This window comes from Pongo pygmaeus, chromosome 1 (genome assembly GCF_028885625.2).
Source record: "Pongo pygmaeus isolate AG05252 chromosome 1, NHGRI_mPonPyg2-v2.0_pri, whole genome shotgun sequence".
In the NCBI taxonomy this organism is placed as follows: Eukaryota; Metazoa; Chordata; class Mammalia; order Primates; family Hominidae; genus Pongo; species Pongo pygmaeus.
The window spans coordinates 221,144,493-221,167,597 of NC_072373.2; the positions used below are offsets into that span (position 1 = coordinate 221,144,493).

At 44.0% G+C, this 23,105-nt stretch overlaps 1 protein-coding gene across 8 annotated transcripts in view; it reads right to left on the reverse strand.

Annotated features, from left to right (window-relative positions):
- UBE4B (ubiquitination factor E4B) overlaps window positions 1-23,105 on the reverse strand; it is a 148,331-nt gene that overhangs the window by 90,478 nt on the left and 34,748 nt on the right. For all 8 annotated transcript variants that reach the window (XM_054440103.2, XM_054440095.2, XM_063668065.1 and 5 more), the window contains exon 2: window positions 18,560-18,746. In XM_054440103.2, coding sequence (XP_054296078.1) covers window positions 18,560-18,746 — 187 coding nt within the window. The remainder of the gene's footprint in view (window positions 1-18,559; window positions 18,747-23,105) is intronic.

Below are 23,105 nucleotides of genomic sequence, written 5' to 3' on the forward strand. Positions count from 1 at the left end.
GCTCACACCTGTTCTTCCGACAGATTGGGCGGTCGAGGCAACAGGATCGCTTGATCAAGACCAGCTTAAACAACATAGTGAGACACCATCTCTACAACATATTTTTTAAAAAACCAAAACGCCTCAATAAATCTGTTTTGTTGGGGGCATTAGTCTTAAAGGTGATGGCCAACCATCTTCCCTCCTCTTTTACAGATAAGAATATCTAGGTCTACAGAGTCTAAAAACTTCCCTTAGGACCTTTTGGCCAGTTAGAAACACAGCAAAGAGTAAAACACAGGTCTCAGCCAGGCATGGTGGCTCACGCCTATAATCCCAGAACTTTTGGAGGCCAAGGTGGAGCGGATCACTTCAGTCCAGGAATTCAAGACCAGCCTGTGCGACACAGGGAGACTCCGTCTCTATGAAAAATACAAAAATGAGCCGAGCGTGATGGTGTGTGCCTGTAGTCCCACCTACTCAGGAGGCTGAGGGGGGAGGGTCACCTGAGCTCAGGAGGCTGAGGGGGGAGGGTCACCTGAGCTCAGGAGGCTGAGGCTGCAGTGAGCCGCAATGGCACCACTGCACTTCGGCCTGGGTCACGAAGTGAAACTCTGCCTAAAAAAAAAAAAACAAAACACACAGGCCGCCTGATTCCTAACATAATGCTGTAATTCCTTTACTCCAGACTGCTGAACAGTCCTTTGGATCAAAGATTTTAAAACAAAGTTACATGTTTTATACACTCAAAAATTACAAAAGCAACCAGGCGTGGTGGCTCATGCCTGTAATCCCAGCACTTTGGGAGGCCGAGGTGGGCAGATCAAGGAGTTCGAGACCAGCCTGGCCACCATGGCGAAACCCTGTCTCTATTAAAAATACAAAAAAAAAATTAGTCAGACGTGCTGGTGCACGCCTGTAATCCCAGCTACTCGGGAGGCTGAGGCAGGAGAGTTGCTTGAACCTTGGAGGCAGAGGTTGCAGTGAGCCGAGATTGAGCCACTGCACTCCAGGATGGAAGACAGAGTGAGACTCCGTCTCAAAAAAAAAAAAAAAACTACAAAAGTAAAACTTAAAAATAATTAGGTTTATAAAAGGAGTCATTCATTCCATTAATCAAAATCCTAAAGCTTATTTATATAGATCTTGACAATGAATTAAGCTAAAGCATTAATATTCACGGAAAATACAAAGTATACTTGCACTTTATTTGGCCAACACCAAGTCCCACCCCTGAAAACTTTTTTTTTTTTTTCCAGAGACATGGTCTCAGTGATACCTGGGCTGCGGTACAGTGGCAAGACAATAGTTCAAGGCAGCCTGGAACTTGGGCTCAAATGATCCTCCTGCCTCAGTCTTCTGCCTCAATGCTGATTATAATAAACATACTCTATTTCATAGAGCAGACTGACATTTTGTTAGCAGCTAATTTCCTGATAAAAACATTTTGTTCTTGGCTGAGCACGGTGGCTCATGCCTGTAGTCCCAGCACTTTGGGAGGCCAAGGTGGGCAGAATACGAGGTCAAGAGATCGAGACCGTCCTGGCCAACACGGTGAAACCCTGTCTCTACTAAAAAATACAAAAATTAGCTGGGTGCGGTGGCACATGCCTGTAGTTTCAGCTACTCGGGAGGCTGAGGCAGGAGAATCACTGGAACCCGGGAGGCAGAGGTTGCAGTGAGCCGAGATCGCGCCACTGCACTCCAGCCTGGGCCACAGAGAGAGATTTCATCTCAAACAAAGAAAACATTTTGTTCTTGTGACTAAACAAAAAGAAAGTGGGCTGGGTATGGTGGCTCACCTGTAATCCCAACACTTGAGCCCAGGAGGTTAAGACCAACCTGGGCAAAATAGAGAGACCCCGTCTCTACAAATAATAAAAAAATTAGTTGGGCATGGTGGTGCAAGCCTGTGGTCCCAGCTACTCAGGAGACTGAGGTAGGAGGATCACTTGAGCCCAGAGGTCAAGCTTGCAGTGAGCCATGATTGCATCACTGTCCCCCAGCCTGGGTGACAGAGGGAGAACCTGTCTCAAAAATAATAATAAAATAATAAAATATGGTCAGGCACGGTGGCTTACACCTGTGATCCCAACACTCTGGGAGGACAAGGCAGGTGGATCAGCTGAGAAGTTCAAGACCAACCTGGCCAACATGGTGAAACCCCGTCTCTACTAAAAATACAAAAATTAGCTGGGCATGGTGGCGGGCACCTGTAATCCCAGCTACTCAGGAGGCTGAGGCAGGAGAATTGCTTGAACCCGGGAGGCGGAAGTTGCAGTGAGATTGCACCACTGCACGCCAGCCTGGGCAACAGAGTGAGACTCCGTCTCAAAAAAATAAAATAAAATAAAATTAAAAAACAAATAAATAAAATAAAATGACATTTCAAGTCTGTGAAGAACAACAATGGTATCTTAAATACTGGGATAAGAAAACCAACAGCCCGAATTAGAAAATCACTTTGATCTTCATATTTACAAGATAGAATATTCCTCTCCTTAGTGTCAAAAGGCAGAATCATGCATAGAATCGTGCGCCTGGAGTCAGTAGACCAGGACTGCTCCTTGGAGAACTGGCTGATTTCCAGGGCTGGAGCAGGAAAAATCCAAGATAAGTCTAGAGCATCATACAGTGCTAGAAAGACAGTGCTCAAAAAAATAAAAGAAGAGGCATGTCAAATGGACCAAGGATCCAGCTTGAAAGAGCTCCCATGGTCAAAGCTGGAATAATTCCTGTAAAATAAGTAATGTTGCTACTGAAATCATAACCCAAAGTATAAAATAAATGTGTGTGAGTTCATACTGATCTAAGAGACTAAATACATAACAGGGGAGAAGGGATAAGTTTTCCTTATAGAATTCCAGATTACATATGTACTTCCCCACTCCAGTAGGTCAAGTTTAATTCCCACCCCTTAAGTGTGGGATGGACTTAGGAACTCGATAACAAAGAACTGAATATGGAAAGGGAAAAATACTAAGTTTAAGTGGAGAAACATGGCCAGCACTAACTCAAGCATGTGATGATGTTTAATAGCACCAAGGACATCATGTGGATATTACATACCCCTGATATGATATGATGGGAAGGGCACTTCACCTGTGTGACATAATCTTCCCCAAAACCCACAACCCCAGTCTTATCATGAGGAAAACACCAGACAAAGCCAAATTAAGGGACATTCTACAAAGTAATGACTAGTATTCTTCAAAACTGTGAAGATCATGAAAACAGAACTGAGACACTGTTGTAAACCAATGGAGACTAAGGAGACTCATGTTTAGTTTAGTTAAAATCATATCCAGGCTAATTCCTTAGTTTTGACAAATGAACCAGATATTAACATTAGGGGAGACTGGATGAAGGGTACACAGGAATCCTGTATACTATCTTCATAACTTTTTTATACATTGAAAGTTAGTCCAAAATAAATGTTTATTTTACAAAGAAACTAGGACTGGACCCCGGTTCCATTATTTCTAGTTTTGTAATCTTAAGCAAGTCTTCTTACTTAATATTTTTACCTATTCTCTGGTAATACTGGCATCTGTGCAGCCTACTTCATAGTTCTACTTTGAGGAGCCAATGAAAAAAACCAAAGTGAACGTGTTTACAAGTTCTATAGATACACGTGTATGCGTCAGACGAGAACAGAATGAGAAATCAGGGCAAACTCCAGTGTAAAGAACAGACTTGCCTTGTTACCACAACATCTGCTCTGGTCTTGTCCACTTTTAGCATATCTAAGTACTAAAAAAGAGAGGGGGAGGCCAGGCGTGGTGGCTCAAGCCTGTAATCCCAGCACTTTGGGAGGCCGAGGCGGGAGGATCACTTGAGGTCAGGAGTTTGACACCAGCCCGGCCAACATGGTGAAACCATGTTGTCTACTAAAAATACAAAAATTAGCCGGGTGTGGTGGCACATGCCTATAGTTCCAGCTACTCGGGAGGCTGAGGCACAAGAATCGCTTGAACCTGGGAGGCAGAGGCTGCAGTGAGATCATGCCACTGCACTCCGTCCTGGGCGACAGAGTGAGACTACATCTCAAAAAAAAGAGAAAAGAGAGAGGGAACCTTATCCCACCACTGTTGAATGACTTTTCCCTCTCAACCTATCATTTCAAATAATCACACAAGTGTAATTCCTATGGATCCACTGATGCTTCTATATTGACATGACATTACTTGTTAAAAACAACTCACAATGAATAAACAAATGTAAATTATAATCCACCTAACTCTTATAGCTAAAAAGGATATATGCATATAACTGGATTTTGAGTCCCCCCTTACTTCATTTATCTCTACATCCAAGGTCACTTCCTCTCCCCTGCACCCCTCCCTGATAACTAAGAATACATTTCACAGTGCATATTTAATAGTCACTGAATACTTTGGGAGGCCAAGGCGGGTGGATCACCTGAGGTCAGGAGTTCAAGACAAGCCTGACCAACATGGCGAAACCCTGTCTCTGCTAAAAAGTACAAAAAATTGGCCAGGCGCGGTGGCTCATGCCTGTAATCCCAGCACTTTGGGAGGCCGAGGCGGACAGATCACGAGGTCAGGAGATCGAGACCATCCTGGCTAACACGGTGAAACCCCATCTCTACTAAAAATACAAAAAATTAGCCGGGCGTGGTGGTGGGCGCCTGTAGTCCCAGCTACTTGGGAGGCTGAGGCAGGAGAATGGCGTGAACCTGGGAGGTGGAGCTTGCAGTAAGCGGAGATTGTGCCACTGCACTCCAGCCTGGGGGACAGAGCAAGACTTCGTCTCAAAAAAGAAATAAAAAATAAAAAATAAAAAAAATTAGCTGGACGTGGTGGTGGGTGCCTGTAATCCCAGCTACTCAGGAGGCTGAGGCAGGAGAATTGCTTGAATCCGGGAGGCAGACGTTGCAGTGAGGCAAAATTGCGCCACTGTACTCCAGCCTGGGGAACAGGGAGAGATTCTGTCTCAAAGAAAAAAAAAAGTCACTGAACACAGGAGGGCTTTGAGGATATTTTCTAAATTTATGGTGGCCGCATCAAATGGATGCTGTTAGTGAACTCTGTACTTGTTCTTAGTACCTCAGTTTCTCTATAAAATGATAGAACTGATGTTTAAAAAAAAAGAACCTCTAACCCTTTACAGTTGCATTAAAGTTATAAATGATGTGTTGCTATTTTTTGAAAACCATGCTGCATAGTTTACAATAACAAATCCAAATACTCTATTATGCGTCCCCTGTCAAAACAGTGACAAATTTTATAAACAAAAGAGAAACTGAACCACACAACCTTGGCTGGTGAACATTTTCTGACCCTTCACAAAGGCTTTCCCCTCAGGTCAGGGTTGAACTAGTCTCTTCCATCTACCACATTCAGGGAGCCTCGGGAAGATGTGTCACTTGATTAAACAGAACCGCCTGAAGTCAAGAGGCCTGAGGCCACGAGGTGACAAGTTATTTTCATTCTTTAGGATCACAATATTTCCTGTCACTAGGAGAAGGAGAAGGGAACAAAGGAGTTTTGCTTCACTAAGGATAGGGGATGGGTATGGTGACAGGCCAGGGTGTGGCTCAGTCCACTTCAGGGGACGAATCCTGCCAAACCTGAGCAATGTCCACTTGCTGGAGGCTGGCTAGGGCTTAATGTTAAGGCTCTCCAGGTATGAACATTCAACTCTAGGTGTTAAAAGTGACAAATTCTTCTGAATCCAAAGATTTCAAAATCTTAACTTTTTCTTAAACTTACTTCCCTTGGATTCCAACTGGAAACTGGAGAGAGGCCGGGTACAGTGGCTCATGCCTGTAATCCTAACACTTTGGGAGGCCGAGGCAGGGGGATCGCTAGGCCCCAGGAGTCTGAGACCAGCATCACCAACATGGTGAAACCCTGTCTCTACTAAAAATACAAAAAAAAATTAGCCAGGAATGGTGGCGGGCGCTTGTAATCCGAGCTACTTGGGAGGCTGAGGCAGTAGAATTGCTTGAACCTGGGAGGTGGAGGCTACAGTGAGCCAAGATTGTGCCACTGCACTCCAGCCTGGGCGACTGAGCAAGACGACATCTCAAAAACAAAAAACAAAAAAAAAAAAGAAAGAAAGAAAAAAAGGAAAACTAAAGGGAGATGGTGAAGAAAACTCCCAGTGTAGTCCCAAATCAATGCAGTCAACCCTACTACTTCCTGGATACCTACTATGAGCTCAACAGATAAAAGAGAAACACAAGATCGTTTTTTTTTTTTCAGAGCTTTCAATCTAGTTTGGAAGACAAGACAAACCCACCCAAAACTAAGAGTTGTTTGTGTGGCACAATCTCTACTGGTTATAGGCCTTTTGGGGTGAATATGTTGACTGGGACAGCAACAGAGAACATGCTCTGAAAATCAAGATAGTGAATTACATGAAGAGGGTGGAACATGATGACAGAGCACCTTGCAAGCCCTCGGATTAGATTATAATTGGAAATAAGGAGACGAGGAAGGCTTTCAAGCAGGTGAGTGACATGTGTTATCTCTCCTCCTAAGCCATAAGATCCTTAAGGGACAGGAACCCATGGTATAGAAACCACTCTCACACACAGTATTTGCCCCTGTGCCTTTGTTAGGCTTGGGCACATGACAAAGGCCATGCAGTACCGCGGCACAGTTCACATCCCACTTTGTGGGGAGAGTGCTAGTGGGCAGTTTGGAGTCAGAAGCAGGCAGCTGGTAAAACTACAAGCACAGCAGAGGTTGCAGGACCAGGTTAGCAAAAATGGGGAAGGGGGTGGGGGCTGCAGATAGGGAAAAGTGCAAGAATCAACCCCAAGTCAAAACAGGAAGTGTATTGATTCCCAGCACTGCACACTTCACAAGAACAAGATATCATCAGCACTTTAACCAGATTTATAAAGTAATTAGTATGACCCTAGGAATAATGCTGTAAGATAAAGCCCAGAACTAATAAAACATACCCCTTTGGTGGCCCAAAGGCCACTCCAATTCGAGGAAGTACCCATGCCAGCATAGGACACACCTGTTCCAACTCAGAATTAAAATGTATAAGCAAAAAGCAAAGGATTTCAACCTCGTCTAGGAGCCTCCTGAACTCAGTAGCCTTTTAGGGGTCCTGCTGCAGCCCTCAGGCCTTGGGACTTCTGTCTGAGCCTCTACCTCTAGCCAGCTGGTTAACCACCCTCGAATTCTCTCTTTCTCCCAAGCTCTGGACCAAGTAGAAGAGAGAGAAAAAAAAAAGATTTTAATATAGCAATCAATGATAGGACCAAAGTTAGAATTTCATTGTCATTGTGGATAGCATTCTTAACCAAAGACAACTTACCATAAAAGAATGGCTTTGATCTTGTTGACATTCCTACAGATGTACTAATAAGCAATCATAGTGTTCATTAAAGACTCAAAATTGGAGAAGGAAAATGAGGGGAAATCGAAGATGACTGCTCCAGCCCTGCCTTGCATCAATCATTGGCAAGTCCATTCTTGCCCCAGGACCTTTGCATCTGTTTTTCTTCTGTCTGCAAAGATTGCCCCACAGATATCCACTTGGTTTGCTTACTCACTTCATTCAGGCCTCTGCTAAAAATGTCACATTCTTCTAGAACCAGAAATACCATTTGACCCAGCAATCCCATTACTGGGTATATACCCAAAGGAATATAAATCATTCTACCATAAAGACACATATACACGTACGTTTACTGCAGCACTATTTACAATAGCAAAGACATGGAACCAACCCAAATGCCCATCGATGATAGACTAAAAAAAGTGGTACATATACACCATGCAATACTATGCAGCCATAAAAAAGAATGAGATCATGTCCTTTGCAGGGACACGGATGAAGGTGGAAGCCACCATCCTCAGTAAACTAACACAGAAACAGAAAACCAAACACTGCATGTTCTCACTCATAAGTGGGAGTTGAACAATGAGAACACAGGGACACAGGGAGGGGAGCAATGCACTGGGGCCTAATAGGGGGAGGGTGGGGTCAAGGGGAGGGAGAGCATTAGGACAAATACCTAATGCATGAGAGGCTTAAAACCTAGATGACGGGTTGATAGGTGCAGCAAACCACCATGGCACATGTGTACCTATGTAACAAACCTGCATGTTCTGCACATGTATCCCAGAACTTAAAGTAAAAAAAAAAAAAAAAAAAAAAGTCGCCTTCTTAATAGGACCTACAGTGATTATGTACACACCCCCAGTGGTATCTATGCCAACATACAGCTCTCTTTCCCTCTATAATTACAATCATCTGAAAGATTTTATGGTTTTGTTTGTTTTTGTTTTTTGAGACAGAGTCTCACTCTGTTGTCCAGGCTGGAGTGCATGGCACAATTTCAGCTCACTGCTACCTGTACTTCCCAGGTTCAAGTGATTCTCATGCCTCAGCCTCCCCAGTAGCTGGGCCTACAGGTGCGCACTACCACACCTGGCTAATCTGTGTATTTTTTTTTGTAGAGGTAACGTCTCGCTATGTTGTCCAGGCTGGTCTTAAACCCCTGGGTTCAAGCGATCCTCCCACCTAGACCTCCCAAAGCACTAGGATTACAGGCATGAGCTGCCATGCCCAGCTGGGTATTTAAATTGTTTTCTCTCACTAAAATGTAAGCCACATAGCCTACAACAGAACCTACTGGATAGGGAGATTTAAATAAATATGTATTAAGTGAAGCCTATGTGAATTTAGAGCATTCAATAAATCAGTGTAACAACCAACATAAACAAACATATAAAATAGATAAAACATATCAAGCAAATTTGCAGGGATAAGAATAGGCCAGGAACAGTGGCTCACGCCTGTAGTCCCAACACATTGGGAGGCCAAGGTGGGAGGATCACTTGAGTCCAGGAGTTCAAAACCAACCTGGGTAACATAGTGAGAACTCGTCTGCACAAATAATTTAAAAATTAGGATGGACGTGGTGGCAATCCCAGCACTTTGGGAGGCCAAAGTGGGCAGATCACCTGAGGTCAGGAGTTCGAGACCAGCCTGGCCAACATGGTGAAACCTTGTCTCTACTAAAAATACAAAAATTAGGTGGGCGTGGTGGCCGGTGCCTGTAATCCCAGCTACTTGGGAGGCTGAGGCAGGAGAATTGCTTGAACCCAGGAGGCGGAGGTTGCAGTGAGCCGAGATCACGCCATTACACTCCAGCCTAGGTGACAAGAGCGAAACTCCATCTCAAAAAAAAAAAATTAGCTAGGCATGGTGGCGTGTGCCTGGAGTCCCAGCTACTTGGGAGGTTGAGGTAGAAGGATCACTTGAGCCTGGGAAGTTGAGGCAGCAGTGAGTAGAGATTCCACTGCTGCACTCCAGCCTGGGTGACAGAGTGGGACCGTCTCAAAATAAAACATAAAAAAACCAATTATAATAGGATATGGAAGGATGTTGTTCCCTGTATTATATAAAGGAATAATACTGTTGTTTTGCCAGGCACGGTGGCTCACACCTGTAATCCCAGCACTTTGGGAGACCGAGATGGGTGGATCACCTGACATCGGGAGTTTGAGACCAGCCTGACCAACATAGAGAAAGCCTGTCTCTACCAAAAATACAAAATTAGCCAGGCATGGTGGTGCAGGCCCATAATCCCAGCTACTCAGGAGGCTGAGGCAGGAGAATCGTTTGAACCCAGGAGGTAGAGGTTGCGGTGAGCCGAGATCGTGCCATTGTACGCCAGCCTGGGCAACAAGAGCGAAACTTCGTCTCAATAGTAATAATAATACTGTTGTTTTTAAAAAGTAGAATTTTAAAAAATATATAAAACGTTATTATTTATGACAGTCAACATTCTGTACAATAGATCACTAAAGCTTTTTCCTCTGATCTAACTGAAATTTTGTACCCTTTGATCAACATCTCCTTCCTCATCCACCCCCATTCCCCAGCCTCTGGTAACCGCCACTTACTCTCTATTTGTATGAGTTCAACTTTTTAAGCTCCCACATATGAGTGAAAACATGCAATATTTGCCTTTCTGTGCCTGGCTTATTTCACTTAGCGTGGTGTCTCCCAAGTTCATCCATGTTGCCACAAATGACAGAATTTCTTTATTTTTGAAAGCTGAATAATATTCCATTGTGGATACATACCACAGTTTCTTTTCCCATTCATCTGAGGATGGATTATTTAGGTTGCTTCCCTATCTTGGCTATTTGGAATAATGCTGCAATGAACATGAGTGCAGGTATCTCTTCAGAATATGAATCTAATTCCTTTGGATATATACTCACAGTGGGAATGCCAGATCATATGGTAGCTCTATTTTTAGTTTTCTGAAGGATCTCCATATTGTTTTGTAAAATGGCTATATAAATTTACACTCTCACCAAGGTAGAATTTTCTTTCTTTCTTTTTTTTTGAGATGGAGTCTCACTCTCACCACACTGGAGTGCAGTGGTGGGATTTTGACTCACTGCAACCTCTGCCTCCTGGGTTCAAGTGATTCTCCTGCCTCAGCTTCCAGAGTAGCTGGGATTACAGGCACCCGCCACCATGCCCAGCTAATTTTTGTATTTTTAGTAGAGACAGGGTTTCACCATGTTGGCCAGGCTGGTCTCAATCTCCTGACCTCATGATCCCCCCATCTCAGCCTCCCAAAGTGCTGGGATTACAGGTGTGAGCCACCACACCCAGCCAGTAGAATTTTCAATCAGATAAATGCCTGTGTGAAAATCCTCCAAAAAAATCAACAATGCATAGCCGGGAGCCTGAGAAAGTGACTATTTGTGGCTGTTCTCTGTCAAGTACAGGACACCAGCATCTGCACCTCTTCACAACTTCATGCCCTCATGCTAAACAGTGAGCCCCTGGAGGCCCCTGAAACTTATCCATCCTGCATCCCTAGCTCTCAATACAGTGCCCAACAGACAGAAGCCATTTATTAACTATTCAAGTGCATGAATGGAAGCAGGATGAAGACCATTTGAGTCAACATGTTAAAGAATAATTTTAAGTTAAATAATCATTAAGTAGGTTAAAAACTAGCAGGCAAAGAAAAGAAAGAAATTCTGTTTCTGAGCCAGACCCCAGAACTAGCCCAGAGGCCAAATATATCATGTGGCTTCTCACTAGTTCCAAAGAGGCCCCACTGTTCATTTCTGCTCCCAGAGCAGAGGATCTTTACCTGTGGTCCACAGATGGAAACAAATGTCAAGGGGCTGAAGCAGTTTGACTAGTTGCTAAGTCTTTCATTTAAATCATTCATAAAGAAGCATATAAATAACTATATTACAATCTTTAAAATATGTTGATAACTATATTCCTATATAATTGTGTAATCCTATTTTATTATACACATTTAAAAGTAAATTTTGAGGTCAGGTGCGGTGGCTCACACCTGTAATCCCAGCACTTTGGGAGGCTGATGGAGGAGGATCACTTGAGGTCAGAAGTTCAAGACCAGCCTGGCCAACATGGTGAAACTCCGTCTCTACTAAAAATACAAAAAAATTAGCTGGGCGTGGTGGCGCATGCCTGTAATCCCAGCTACTCAGGAGGTTGAGGCAGGAAAATCACTTGAGCCCAGGAGGCAGACTACGCCACTGCCCTCCAGGCTGGGCGACAGAGCGGGACTCCATCTCAAAAAATAATAATAAAAGTATATTTTGAGAAGCCAATCAAAGGCTTTCCCAGTTTGCCAAAGGGAATCATGGAATGAAAACAACTGAGAACTCCACGCCTGTAATCCCAACACTTTGAGAGACTGAGGCAGGAAGATCGCTTGAGGCCAGGAGTTCAAAACCAGCCTAGGCAACATAGTAAGACTTCATCTCTACAAAAAAAAAATTAAAAAATTAGCCAGCCATGGTGGCACGCACCTGTAGTCCCAGCTACTTCTGAGGCTGAAGCAGGAGGACCACTTAAGCTCAGGAGTTTGTGGCCGCAATGAGCTATGGTCGCACCACTGTACTCCAGCCTGACTTTGTCTTAGAAAAACAAAAATGAAACCTGCCAGCTCTAGAGAGTATACAGGCAACTGGAAGACCTATTCCACTAGACCTAATAATCCTGTCAAGATGAAAATGGTTGATAAAGGATCTGTTGGGGGACTCTTGAGCAATCATGACCTCCTCTTCAGAGGTCACAACAGCGAGGAAGGTTAAGGCCTTCGTTGGATATACTCAAGATGTTTGATAGGCAAACATCAAAGAGAAGACAAGCATAATTCCAAAACAGGGCTGTAAAAGAAAATCACCCAAGACAGTTAAGAAGTTCTGAAGATTAAGCAATCACAAATCATCTAAAGATAAAGGAAGAAACTAAGAAAACTAGACTGTCCTCTAAAGAATTTAATAAACACAGATATTAAAAAGGAAATGAAAGAACATCTCCTCCCCAACTAGGCTAAAAGCTCTTTAAGGAAAGAAACTGAGTCTCACTCATCTTTGCATTCCCATGACCAAGTACTGTGTCTGATCTGCAGTAAGCCCTACATTTTAAATATAAAAGTAGCATAATCAGCCAGGCACGGTGGCTCACATCTGTAATCCCAGCACTTTGGGAGGCTGAGACAGGTGGATCACCTGAGGTCAGGAGTTCGAGACCAGCCTGGCCAACATGGTGAAACCCCGTCTCTACTAAAAATACAAAAATTAGCCAGGTGTGGTGGTGCGCACCTGTAACCCCAGCTACTCGGGGGCTGAGGTGGGACAATCACTTGAACCTGGGTGATGGAGGTTGCAGTGAGCCAAGATCGTGCCACTGCATTCCAGACTGGGTGACAGAGAGAGACTCCATCTCAAAAAAAAAACAAAACAAACAAAAAAAACTACCATAATCAGTGTTAACTATAAAAAAGTGGCATTCATCTGTAGGAAAAGCATCACCCATATATATAAAGTTCTAAGAGAGCCAAGAGCAGTGCCACATAACAATGCAGTAAAACATGAAGAAATGTCTGGAATGGCAAGTCTGGAACAGCAATGACCTGTGGACTTGGTTCCATAGGCACTAGTTATGTTATCATGTACATTTGAAATATTTTATATAATAACTATTTTTCTAATTTTAGAAGAAAATGAATAGACTGAGGATTTTTAAAATTCTGCTCAGCGCTCAGCACACCAGGAAAAACAGAGACAATCCAGCTGGTTGTGGTGAGAGGAACAATGCCAGCCAGCTGTTTTTCAAAAGAACTCAAATCTTATTTCGCTTCTAACATTTCCAACAAGAAATATTTCTTTCATTCATTTAGCCACACAACGCTTGGCATTTCCAGAGTGCTTGCTATGTGCTAAGCACAGTGCTGGGGGTAAGGGGATGAGCAACACTGGCAAGGCTCCTGCCTAACCTCACATTCAAAAGGAAGAGGAGATGCAGATCAAAAACGAAGAAATAATATTCCTATCTGCAAGGAGGGTCTTAGCAGATGTAAGCAAGTTAAAATAAGCTCATACTCAATTAGGGTGGTCCCTAATCCAGTGGCTGTCATAAGACGGAAATTTGGACACAGACACACACAGAACGAAGATGGCCATGTGAAGACGGAGGTGAAGACTGGAGTTATGTTGCCACAAGCCAGGAAATGCCAAGGACTGCCAGCAACCATCAGAAGGCAGAAGAAAGGATTCTCCCCTTGTGGGGGGGCATCGCCCTACCAACACCTCGGCTTTGGACTTCTAGCCTCTAGAACTGTGAGAAAATAATACTGCTGCTGTAAGCCTTCAAAAGTTTTTGATAGGTTGTTACAGCAGCCCTAGGAAACTACAGAAGCAGACGGCACTGCAAGAAGCTGGGACTAGGCCAGCGCGGTGGCTCACGCCTGTAATCCCAACACTTTGGGAGGCTGAGGCGGGAGGATCATGAGGTCAGGAGTTCGAGACCAGCCTGGCCAACATGGTGAAACCCAGTCTATACTAAAAATACAAAAATTAGCCAGGCGTGGTGGTGGGCGCCTGTAATCCCAGCTAATCGGGAGGCTGAGGCAGGAGAATAGCTTGAAACCGGAAGGTGGAGGTCGCAGAGAGTCGAGATTGTGCCATTGCACTCCAGCCTGGGTGACAAGAGCGAAACTCCATCTCAAAAAAAAAAAAAAAAAAAAAGGCTGGGACTACAGATGGGAGAAGCAACTGGAAGGACCCCCTACAGCTTCTCAATCCTTGCTTTAGTTACTTGGAACTGAAAACAGCCCAACTAAGAGGGCCACCAAATGACTGCTGCCAAGCACTCCTGGATGAAGGACTTTTTACCATGGGTGGCACCCTACCCAGTATTTGTCTCTGTTAGCACTTCTTGGCCAGGCGTGGTGGCTCACGTGTGTAATCTCAGCACTTTGGGAGGCCGAGGCAGGCGGATCACCTGAGGTCAGGAGTTCGAGACCAGCCTGGCCAACATGGCGAAACCCCATCTCTACTAAAAATACAAAAATTAGCCAGGCATGGTGGTGGGCACCTGTAATCCAGCTACTTAGGAGGCTGAGGCAGGAAAGTTGCCTGAAACCAGGAGACAAAGGTTGCAGTGAGCCAAGATCGCGTCACTGCACTCCAGCCTAGGCAACAGAGTGAGACTGTGTCTCAAAAAAAAAAAAGAAAAAAAGAAAGCACTTTTTGAGTCTGGAACAAAAATCTCTCAATCACATTCAGTGGATAATAAATCTACCCACTAGACCTATGTCTAACTTCCAGGACCACAGAAAATAAACACAAGCTATCACCTTCCTCGTGCCAACTTTTTAAACTCTTTAACGGACAGCTATCATATTTTCTTGAAATTTATTTTTCTCTTTTTTGAGACAGGGTCTTGCTCTGTTGCCCAGGCTGGAATGCAGTGGTGTGATCACAGCTCACGGCAACCTCCACCTCCTGGGCTCAAGCGATTGTCCCACCTCAGCCTCCCGAGTAACTGGGACTACATGTGTGCACCATCACGCCCGGCTAGTTTTTTGAATTTTTTGTAGAGACGGGATTTTGCTATGTTGCCTAGGCTGGTCTCGAACTCCTAGGCTCAAGGGATCCTCCCACCTTGGCTTCCCAAAGTGTTATGATTACAGGCGTGAGCCACTGCACCTGGCCTGAACAGAGAATAGATGTAACCTGTCTTAAGACAGATTTTCTGTTTGTTTTTTCACTTGTTTATTTAGGAAATCACGAAAATCTGTTTGTCCAACCCACCAAAGCATGGCTAATAATATCCAACTGTTTGTGACTATGAATAATGATGACTATGTGAGAAACATAATCAGGACTACTTAGCATAGAGGTGCCCGGGCAAGAACTAACCATTTAGGGAATGCCCAAGCCTTTCTATTAGTTTGTGATAACAGCATATGGGCTGTTACACAATGTTGCACTTAGCTTTAGTGGGGCCCCTCTGGCTCTACACTGAGAACAGACTCAAGTGAAGCAAGCGTGGGCATGAGAAGACCAGTTAGGAGGCTGTTCCAGAAATCCAGGCAAGAGATCCTGGTGCCTTGGACCTGGGTAATAGCGGTGGAGGTGATGAGAAGAAACAAGGTGGTGAGAATCTGGTCTGCTTCTAGTTTTCTGACAGGTCTAGAGCAGGGCCAAACAAGCTCTAGTCCACAGGCAAAATCTGGGCTACTGCCTGTTTTTGTAAGTGAAGTTTTACTGGAACACAGTTACACTTGTTCATTTACATATGTTCTATGGCTGCTTTTGTGCTACAGAAGCAGAGATAAATAGTTCTAACCTTACAGCCTCCAAAGCCAAAAATATTTACTATCTGGCCCTTAACAGAAAGAGTTTGCCAATCCAGGTCTAGAAAACATGAATTGTCATTTATTGAGATGGAAACCTGGGAGAAGATAAAATGTGAGGAAACAGCAAAGCTTGATTTGGGGCATGCTAGCTGTGACATGCCTGTTAGATATCCAAGCAGAGATATCAGGTAAAGCGCTGGATGTGTCAGTCTGAGGTTCAAGGAGCAGGTCCAAGTTGGAGATAAAAGCTTAGGAATCATCAAATGAGGGTAATTAAAGCCAGGACACTGGATGACATCAGTAAGAGAATAAAGCTGGATGGAAAGGACAAGAGGTTAAATATTGAGCCCCTGAATCCTAACATTTAGAAGTCAGGGAAATGAAAAGGAACCAGGCAGAGTGAAGAAGGAACAGATACAGAGAATGCATGAAAACCAGGAGAATGTGCTGTTCTGGAAGCCAAAAGAAAAACGTGTTTCCAGGAGAAAAGGGTGAAAGCCATGTCTAATGAGGCTGATGGGTCAGACCAGACAGTGACTCAGAGCAACCACAGAGTAACCACGGGAGGCCTCGCCTGACTGCAGTTGATTCAGCAAAGACTGCAAGGGCAGAAGGGGATGAAGAGGACAGGCAACTCATTCCAGAAGTTCTGCTGCAAAGGTTTTGGTGCGGAGATGTGGGGGAGAAGCTGGCAGGGGGAATTAGATCAAGAGAGTTCCTTTTGTTCATTCCCATGATGGGAAAAGTAATGGCACTATATAGGCTGTTAAAAAAAAAAAAAGGCCATATGAGATGGAAAATCTGATGAAGCAAGAGAGAGAAAGGAACTGCTGGAGTGAAGGCTGAGTAACCGAGGGGAGATGGGATCTAGGGTCCAGGCTTCAATAGGAGCAGGGACAATTTGTGCATAACAAGAACCAGGCACACATACAGGTAGGCAGATGGATGTGATGACTGAGTCTGATGGAGGTTCCCTGCGTAGGTTCTGCCTGCATCTGTTTTCTCAATGAAATATGAAGCCAGAGTTAGGTGTGGTGGCACATGCCTACAGTCCCAGCTACATGGGCGACTGAAGCAGACGGATCATTTGAGCCTAGGAGTTTTAAGCTGTAGTGCACTAGGATCACACCTATGAACAGCCACCACACTCCAGCCTGGGCAACACAGTGAGACCTCATCTCCAAAAAAAAAAAAAAAGAAAGAAAGAAATGGGAAGCCAGGCCACCAGCTGAGAGAGTGAGCATGGAGAATGAGATACTGCACACTGGAGAAGGTATGAAACACATCAGCAGAGTGAGTGAACTGGGAAGCATGGGGCAACGGCCTGCCAGTATCAAGGGTCTACCTGAGTTTGTGATCATGAATTTGATTTGTTGTTGTTGTTGTTGTTTTTGAGACAGAGTCTCACTCCATCACCAGGCTGGAGCGCAGTGGCGCGATCTTGGCTCATTGCAACCTCCACCTCCTGGGTTTAAGCAATTCTCATGCCTCAGCCTCCCTTGTAGTTGGAATTACAGGCAGGTAGCATCACGCCCGGCTTTTTGTATTTTTTTGTGAGACGGGCTTTCACCATGTTGGCTAGGCTGATCTCGAACTCCTGACCTCAACTGATCCACCAACCTTGGCTTCCCAAAGTGCTGGGATTACAGGCATGAGCCACCACACCCAGCCATGTTATCATGAATTCAAAATGAGACAGACATTTCAAAAGTTTTCAATTAGTTCAAATGGTTTCAAATGGTTCTGAGTTTTTCTATAGCCTTATTCCAGTGCATGAGACAGAGTAGGTGGGGAATGGGATTTAACCAAGATCCTGGTTTAAATAAGCAAGTAAGACAAAGTGAGAGAGGTTCTCTCCAGGACAGATTCCAGCATTCCAGGTATGGCCTGACCAGGGTAAGGCAAAGAGCACTGTTGTCAGTACTGTGTCCAAGGAAAATCACATTTGGAATCCTGAACCCGTCAATCCTACCAGAAGACCATCAGAGCTTCTCAGAGACATACAGAAGAAACATTATAGGCAAGAACCTTCTTTATTACTAATAGATGTTTTGGTTGAAACACATTAGGTATGAACATTTATATATATCTATAGTCTACACTGATACCTAACGAGAAGTACAGCAACAAAAACTCTGCAAATACTTTTAATTGACACACGATTCTAGATCAAGAAGACAGATGATTTAGAAGGCTGACTATCAAATTATTAGATGATATTATGATCAATGCAGGCCTCTTAGCACCCCTTTATGCAACTAGAATCCTAATTATAAAATAGTAATTATTATTATACGACAATAATACTATATTTGATAGAAAAGTTCACAGACAAAAGAGAGATATTTTCAAATACACAGTATGAGAAATATCATCATTTCCCAACAAAGACAGTCCTGGATATCAAGCATCAGCTCATTTATTATAAAGAAATAAACTTTTACTTTTTAATGAGATAGTTCTAAAACATCCTATCAGGTAGTTTTATCCTCTGAAAAGTTAAAGAAAAAGTTCTGTGCCAATGTAGAATAAAGAGGAGGAAATCTGCAATTAGAGGTGTTCATTTTGACCATTATTTTAATCTTGCATTTTCAGATTATTTTATCTTAAAACCATCAACCAAATTCATAAAATCAGCAGAACCAAATTCAGTCTTAATCATCTTGTCATCAGAGATAATACCTAAACCTGTTTGAAAAAAAAAAAAAACATGGAAGTTATGGAAAGAAAAACAATTGGTTTAACAGATTGCAATAAAAAAAAAGGTGATAACAACACATTGCAATGATATTTAAACTACTGCTTGGAGGATTTTAAAGAGCTGATGTCTGCTTCATTTTAATCTGTTCTGGAAACATCACAACCATCAGCTTAATAAAAAGCTAAGAAGAATTGCAAAAGAGTCCCAGGTATGAAGCTCGGGCTTACCTGATGCACCTATTGGGGAGGTAGCTGGGGTCATGTTGTGGACACTGAGACCAAGACTCTGAGAGGGTCCTGGGGCTGATGCCGCTATGGGAGGCCCTGGAGGGTTCTCCCTCTGGGGAGAGGTGAGTGGGGTGGTTGGCTGAGAGGTCTGTCCACCAGCAAGTCGTGCAAGGCGCCTCCGTCGAATCTACAACATAAGGGGAAAAGGACATTCTATAACGAAACAGCAGAAACACAATTCTGCCAGAGAATGACGTTATTCATAACCACACCAGAGCTTAACAACTAAATATGCCTTGAGCAAAAGTACTCTTCTGAGAGAATAACTTGGTCTACCAGTATTCTTACAAGCTCTACCACTTGAGTTTTTAACAACTGTATCTTGGCCAGGTGCAGTGGTGCTTGCCTATAGTCTCAGCTACTTAGGAGGCTGGGGTGGTGGGGGGAATCGCTTCAGCCTAGGAGTTCAAGACCAGCCTGAGCAAAGCAGCGACACCCCACCTCTAATTCATACATACATAAATACATACACACATACAAACATAAATACATATATATTGTATGTTAGTTCCCTTATCATCTCTGTTTATCACACCTCCTTGGCTGATATGGTGAATTTACAGTAAGCATATTACACTTTATTTTAGAGAGAGTCTCTCTGTCACCCAAGCTGGAGTGCAGTATTTCAATCATAGCTCATTGCAGCCTTGAACTCCCGGGCTCAAGTAATCTTCCCACCTTGGCCTCCTAAGTATCTAAGACTACAGGTGCGCACCACCATGCCCAGCTAATTAATTTTTTTTAATTTTTGACAGAGACGAGGTCTCACTATGTTGCCCAGGCTGGTCTCAACCTCCTGGCCCCAAGTGATCCTCCCACCTTGGCCTCCCAGAGTACTAGGATTATGGGCATGAAGCACCATGCCCAGCCTATGCTTGTAACACACTAAAGCTTGTTGTTATTTTAATAAAATGACCTAACTTGGTCATTTCAAATAGGTAAGATTTAAAAATAAATAGCCAATTGGCCAGGTGTGGTGGCTCGCACCTGTAATCCCAGTAATCTGGGAGGCTGAGGCAGGAGGATCACAAGGTCAGGAGTTCGAGAACAGCCTGACCAACATGGTGAAATCCTGTCTCTACTAAAAATACAAAAATTAGCCAGGTGTGGTGGTGCGCACCTGTAATCCCAGCTACTGAGGCAGGAGAATCACTTGAACTCGGGAGGCGGAAGGCAATTGCAGTGAGCTGAGATGGCGCCACTGCACTCTAGCCTGGGCAACAGAGGGAGACTCCATCTCCAAAATAAATTAATGAATAAATAGCCAATTTAATTCACTAAAACAATGAGAAACAAAAGTTACACTCAGATACAAATTTAACCATCACTTGTAGGAGCAAAATGATCAGGTTTTCTTTTTTTACTTGATTCAATAAAAATACAATCTGCCACTTCTTCCTTCTAACATATAATTAAAGAGCAGCATCTTATTGAAAAAGAGAAATTAATCCATTCATTCAAAATGTATTTGTTGAACTCCTACTAACAGCAGGGCATCTCCAAAAGCTTCCTAACAGATTTACCCAAGTCCCCTGAGCAAAAGAAGCCAGATGTAAAAAAAACAGAGTGGATGATTCCATTTCTATAAAATTTGAAAATAAGAAAAACTAAACTATACCATTAGTTTGGATAATGGTTATCCTTGGTGGGAAAGGGGCAGGAAGAAGCTCAGGAGAGGCAGGAGTGAGATTCTAGGGATCTGGTAATGGTGTTTTGTTTTTTTTTTTAATTTTAACTGGATACTAGTGTCACAGGTATGTCCACTTTATGAAAACTCACTGGATTGTATACTTACAACTATGAGTAATCAGTCCATGGGTATTCATCTTATTCTTCCTCATAGTTTATATGTTAAATATAGTCTTCTGTATAGCATGTAATTTTTTTTTTTCTAAGATGGAGTTTCGCTCTTGTCGCCCAGGCTGGAGTACAATGGCACCATCTCGGCCCACTGCAACCTCCCCCTCCCAGGTTCACGCGATTCTCCTGTCTCAGCCTCCCAAGTAGCTGGAACTACAGGCATGCACCACCACACCCACCTAATTTTTACTTTTTTGTAGACATGGCATCTTACCATGTTGCCCAGGCTGGTCTCAAATTCCTGGGCTCAAACAATCCCCCCACCTCGGCCCCACAAAGTGCTGGGATTACAAGTGTGAGCCACCGTGCCGGGCCAAGTTTCATTATCTTACAGACAGCTAAATTTAGGAGTTCATGCTTGATTTCTAATTCAAATTCAACCTTTATTACTGACTACTTTACTTATCTGGCGCCTAACCGGATAAGTCACTTAACAGCTCTCTGCTTCAGTTTCTGCACAATGGACATCTGTACACTGCACATCTGTACAACGGGGATGAAATCATCGGCCAAGGGGAGTCCGAGGCAATGGATCATTTGAGGTCAGGAGTTCGAGATCAGCCTGGCCAACATGGCAAAACCCTGTCTCTACTAAAAATACAAAGATCAGCCGGGCATGGTGGCACACGCCTGTAATCCCAGCTACTTGGGAGGCTGAGGCAGGAGAATCGCTTGAACCTGGGAGGCGGAGGTTGCAGTGAGCCGATATTGCACCACTGCACTCCAGCCTGGGCGATGAAGTAAGACTCTGTCTCAAAAAGTAAGAAAAAAAGCAGTATCTTCCTTATAGGGTTGGGAGAAAACCACCACCCTGTCCCTTTCCCTACTTACTTTTTCTCCATGGCTATGACATGTGTGATATATTTGTGTATTGCTTAGTTACCATCCCCCTAATTGAAGTTTCTTAAAAGTAAGGACTTCTGTTGCACCAGCGCCTAGAACAGTGTCTGACACATGGTAGGTGCTCTCTAAATATCTGCTGAATAAATGAGAAATCTAGAAAAATGCACTGAACATAAAATTGACTAATTTATTAGTTGACATTATCATTATCATTGGAAGAGCATACCTACTATTGTTGGAAAAAATATGAAGTCACCTTAAACCTCAATGCCAAGTTCAGCCTGAGATGTTAAATTGAGATGTTCTACTCAGTGATATAAACAGAGAATAAATGTTCTGACTCACTGTAATATGCGGTTGAAGAAAGAAAGGATTCTAAGGTTTCAAAAAGGGTTGAAGAATCAAGACTTTGTGAAGCATGCTGCAGACTATTAAGCAGGAAGAAAGAGTTAAGAGACAGAGGCAGGTCCACACCTGACAGAAGGGGTAGGAGAAGATTGGGAGAATACATTTTGCCCCATCTTAAAGATCTGCTGGAAAATTTAGGAAGAGCCATGCAGGGGGCAGCATTCTGGGTTGCCCACAGCAGGGCTCTCAGTAGAGGATGACGCCCTTCGGTGGTCTGACTGCCTTCTACACTGGTGGCAGCTTTGAACTGGTTTAGCAACCTGAGGCCCTGGGAATATCTGGATAGAGGACTCACAAGACAATGGTTTTGTGCAATCACAGGTATAAAGGTTTACCTCCAGCCTGGGCAACATGGAGAAACACTGGCTCTACTAAAAATACAAAAACTGGCCGGGCACAGTGGCTCACGCCTGTAATCCCAGCACTTTGGGAGGCCGAGGCAGGCAGATGGCCTGAGGTCAGGAGTTCGAGACCAGCCCGACTAACATGGTGAAACCCCATCTCTACTAAAAATACCAAAAATTAGCCAGGTGTAGTGGCACGCGCCCATAATCCTAGCTACTCAGGAGGCTGAGGCAGGAAAATCACTTCAACCCGGGAGGAGGAGGTCACAGTGAGCCGAGATCATGCCACTGCACTCCAGCCTGGGCGACAAAGCGAGACTCCCGCTCAAAAAAAAAAAAGAAAAGAAAACTGTGCCAGGTGCAGTGGCTCATGCTTGTAATCCCAGCATTTTGGGAGGCCAAGGTAGGTGGGATCACTTCAGGTCAGGAGTTTGAGACCAGCCTGGCCAGCATACTGAAACCCCATCTCTACTAAAAATACAAAAATTAGCCAGGTGTGGTGGTAGGTGCCTGTAATCCCAGGTACTTGGGAGGCTGAGGCAGGAGAATCACTTGAACCCAGGAGGCGGAGGTTGCAGTGAGCCAAGAGTGTGCCACTGTGCTCCAACCTGGGCAACAAAGCAAGACTCCATCTTAAAAACAAAAAACAAAAAAAAAAAACTGGCCAGGCACGGTGGCTCACCCCTGTAATCCCACCACTTTGGGAGGCTGAGGCAGGCGGATCACAAGGTCAGGAGATCGAGACCATCCTGGTTAACACGGTGAAACCCTGTCTCTACTAAAAATACAAAAAAATTAGCCAGGCATGGTGGTGGCCACCTGTAGTCCAAGCTACTCGGGAGGCTGAGGCAGGAGAATGGCGTGAACCCAGGAGGCGGAGCTTGCAGTGAGCTGAGATCATGCCATTGCACTCCGGCCTGGGCCACAGAGTGAGATTCCATCTCAACAACAACAAAAAAAACTGAGGTGGGAGGATCACCTGAGTCTGGGAAGGTCAAGGCTGCAGACAGCCATAAACTCCAGTCTGTGCA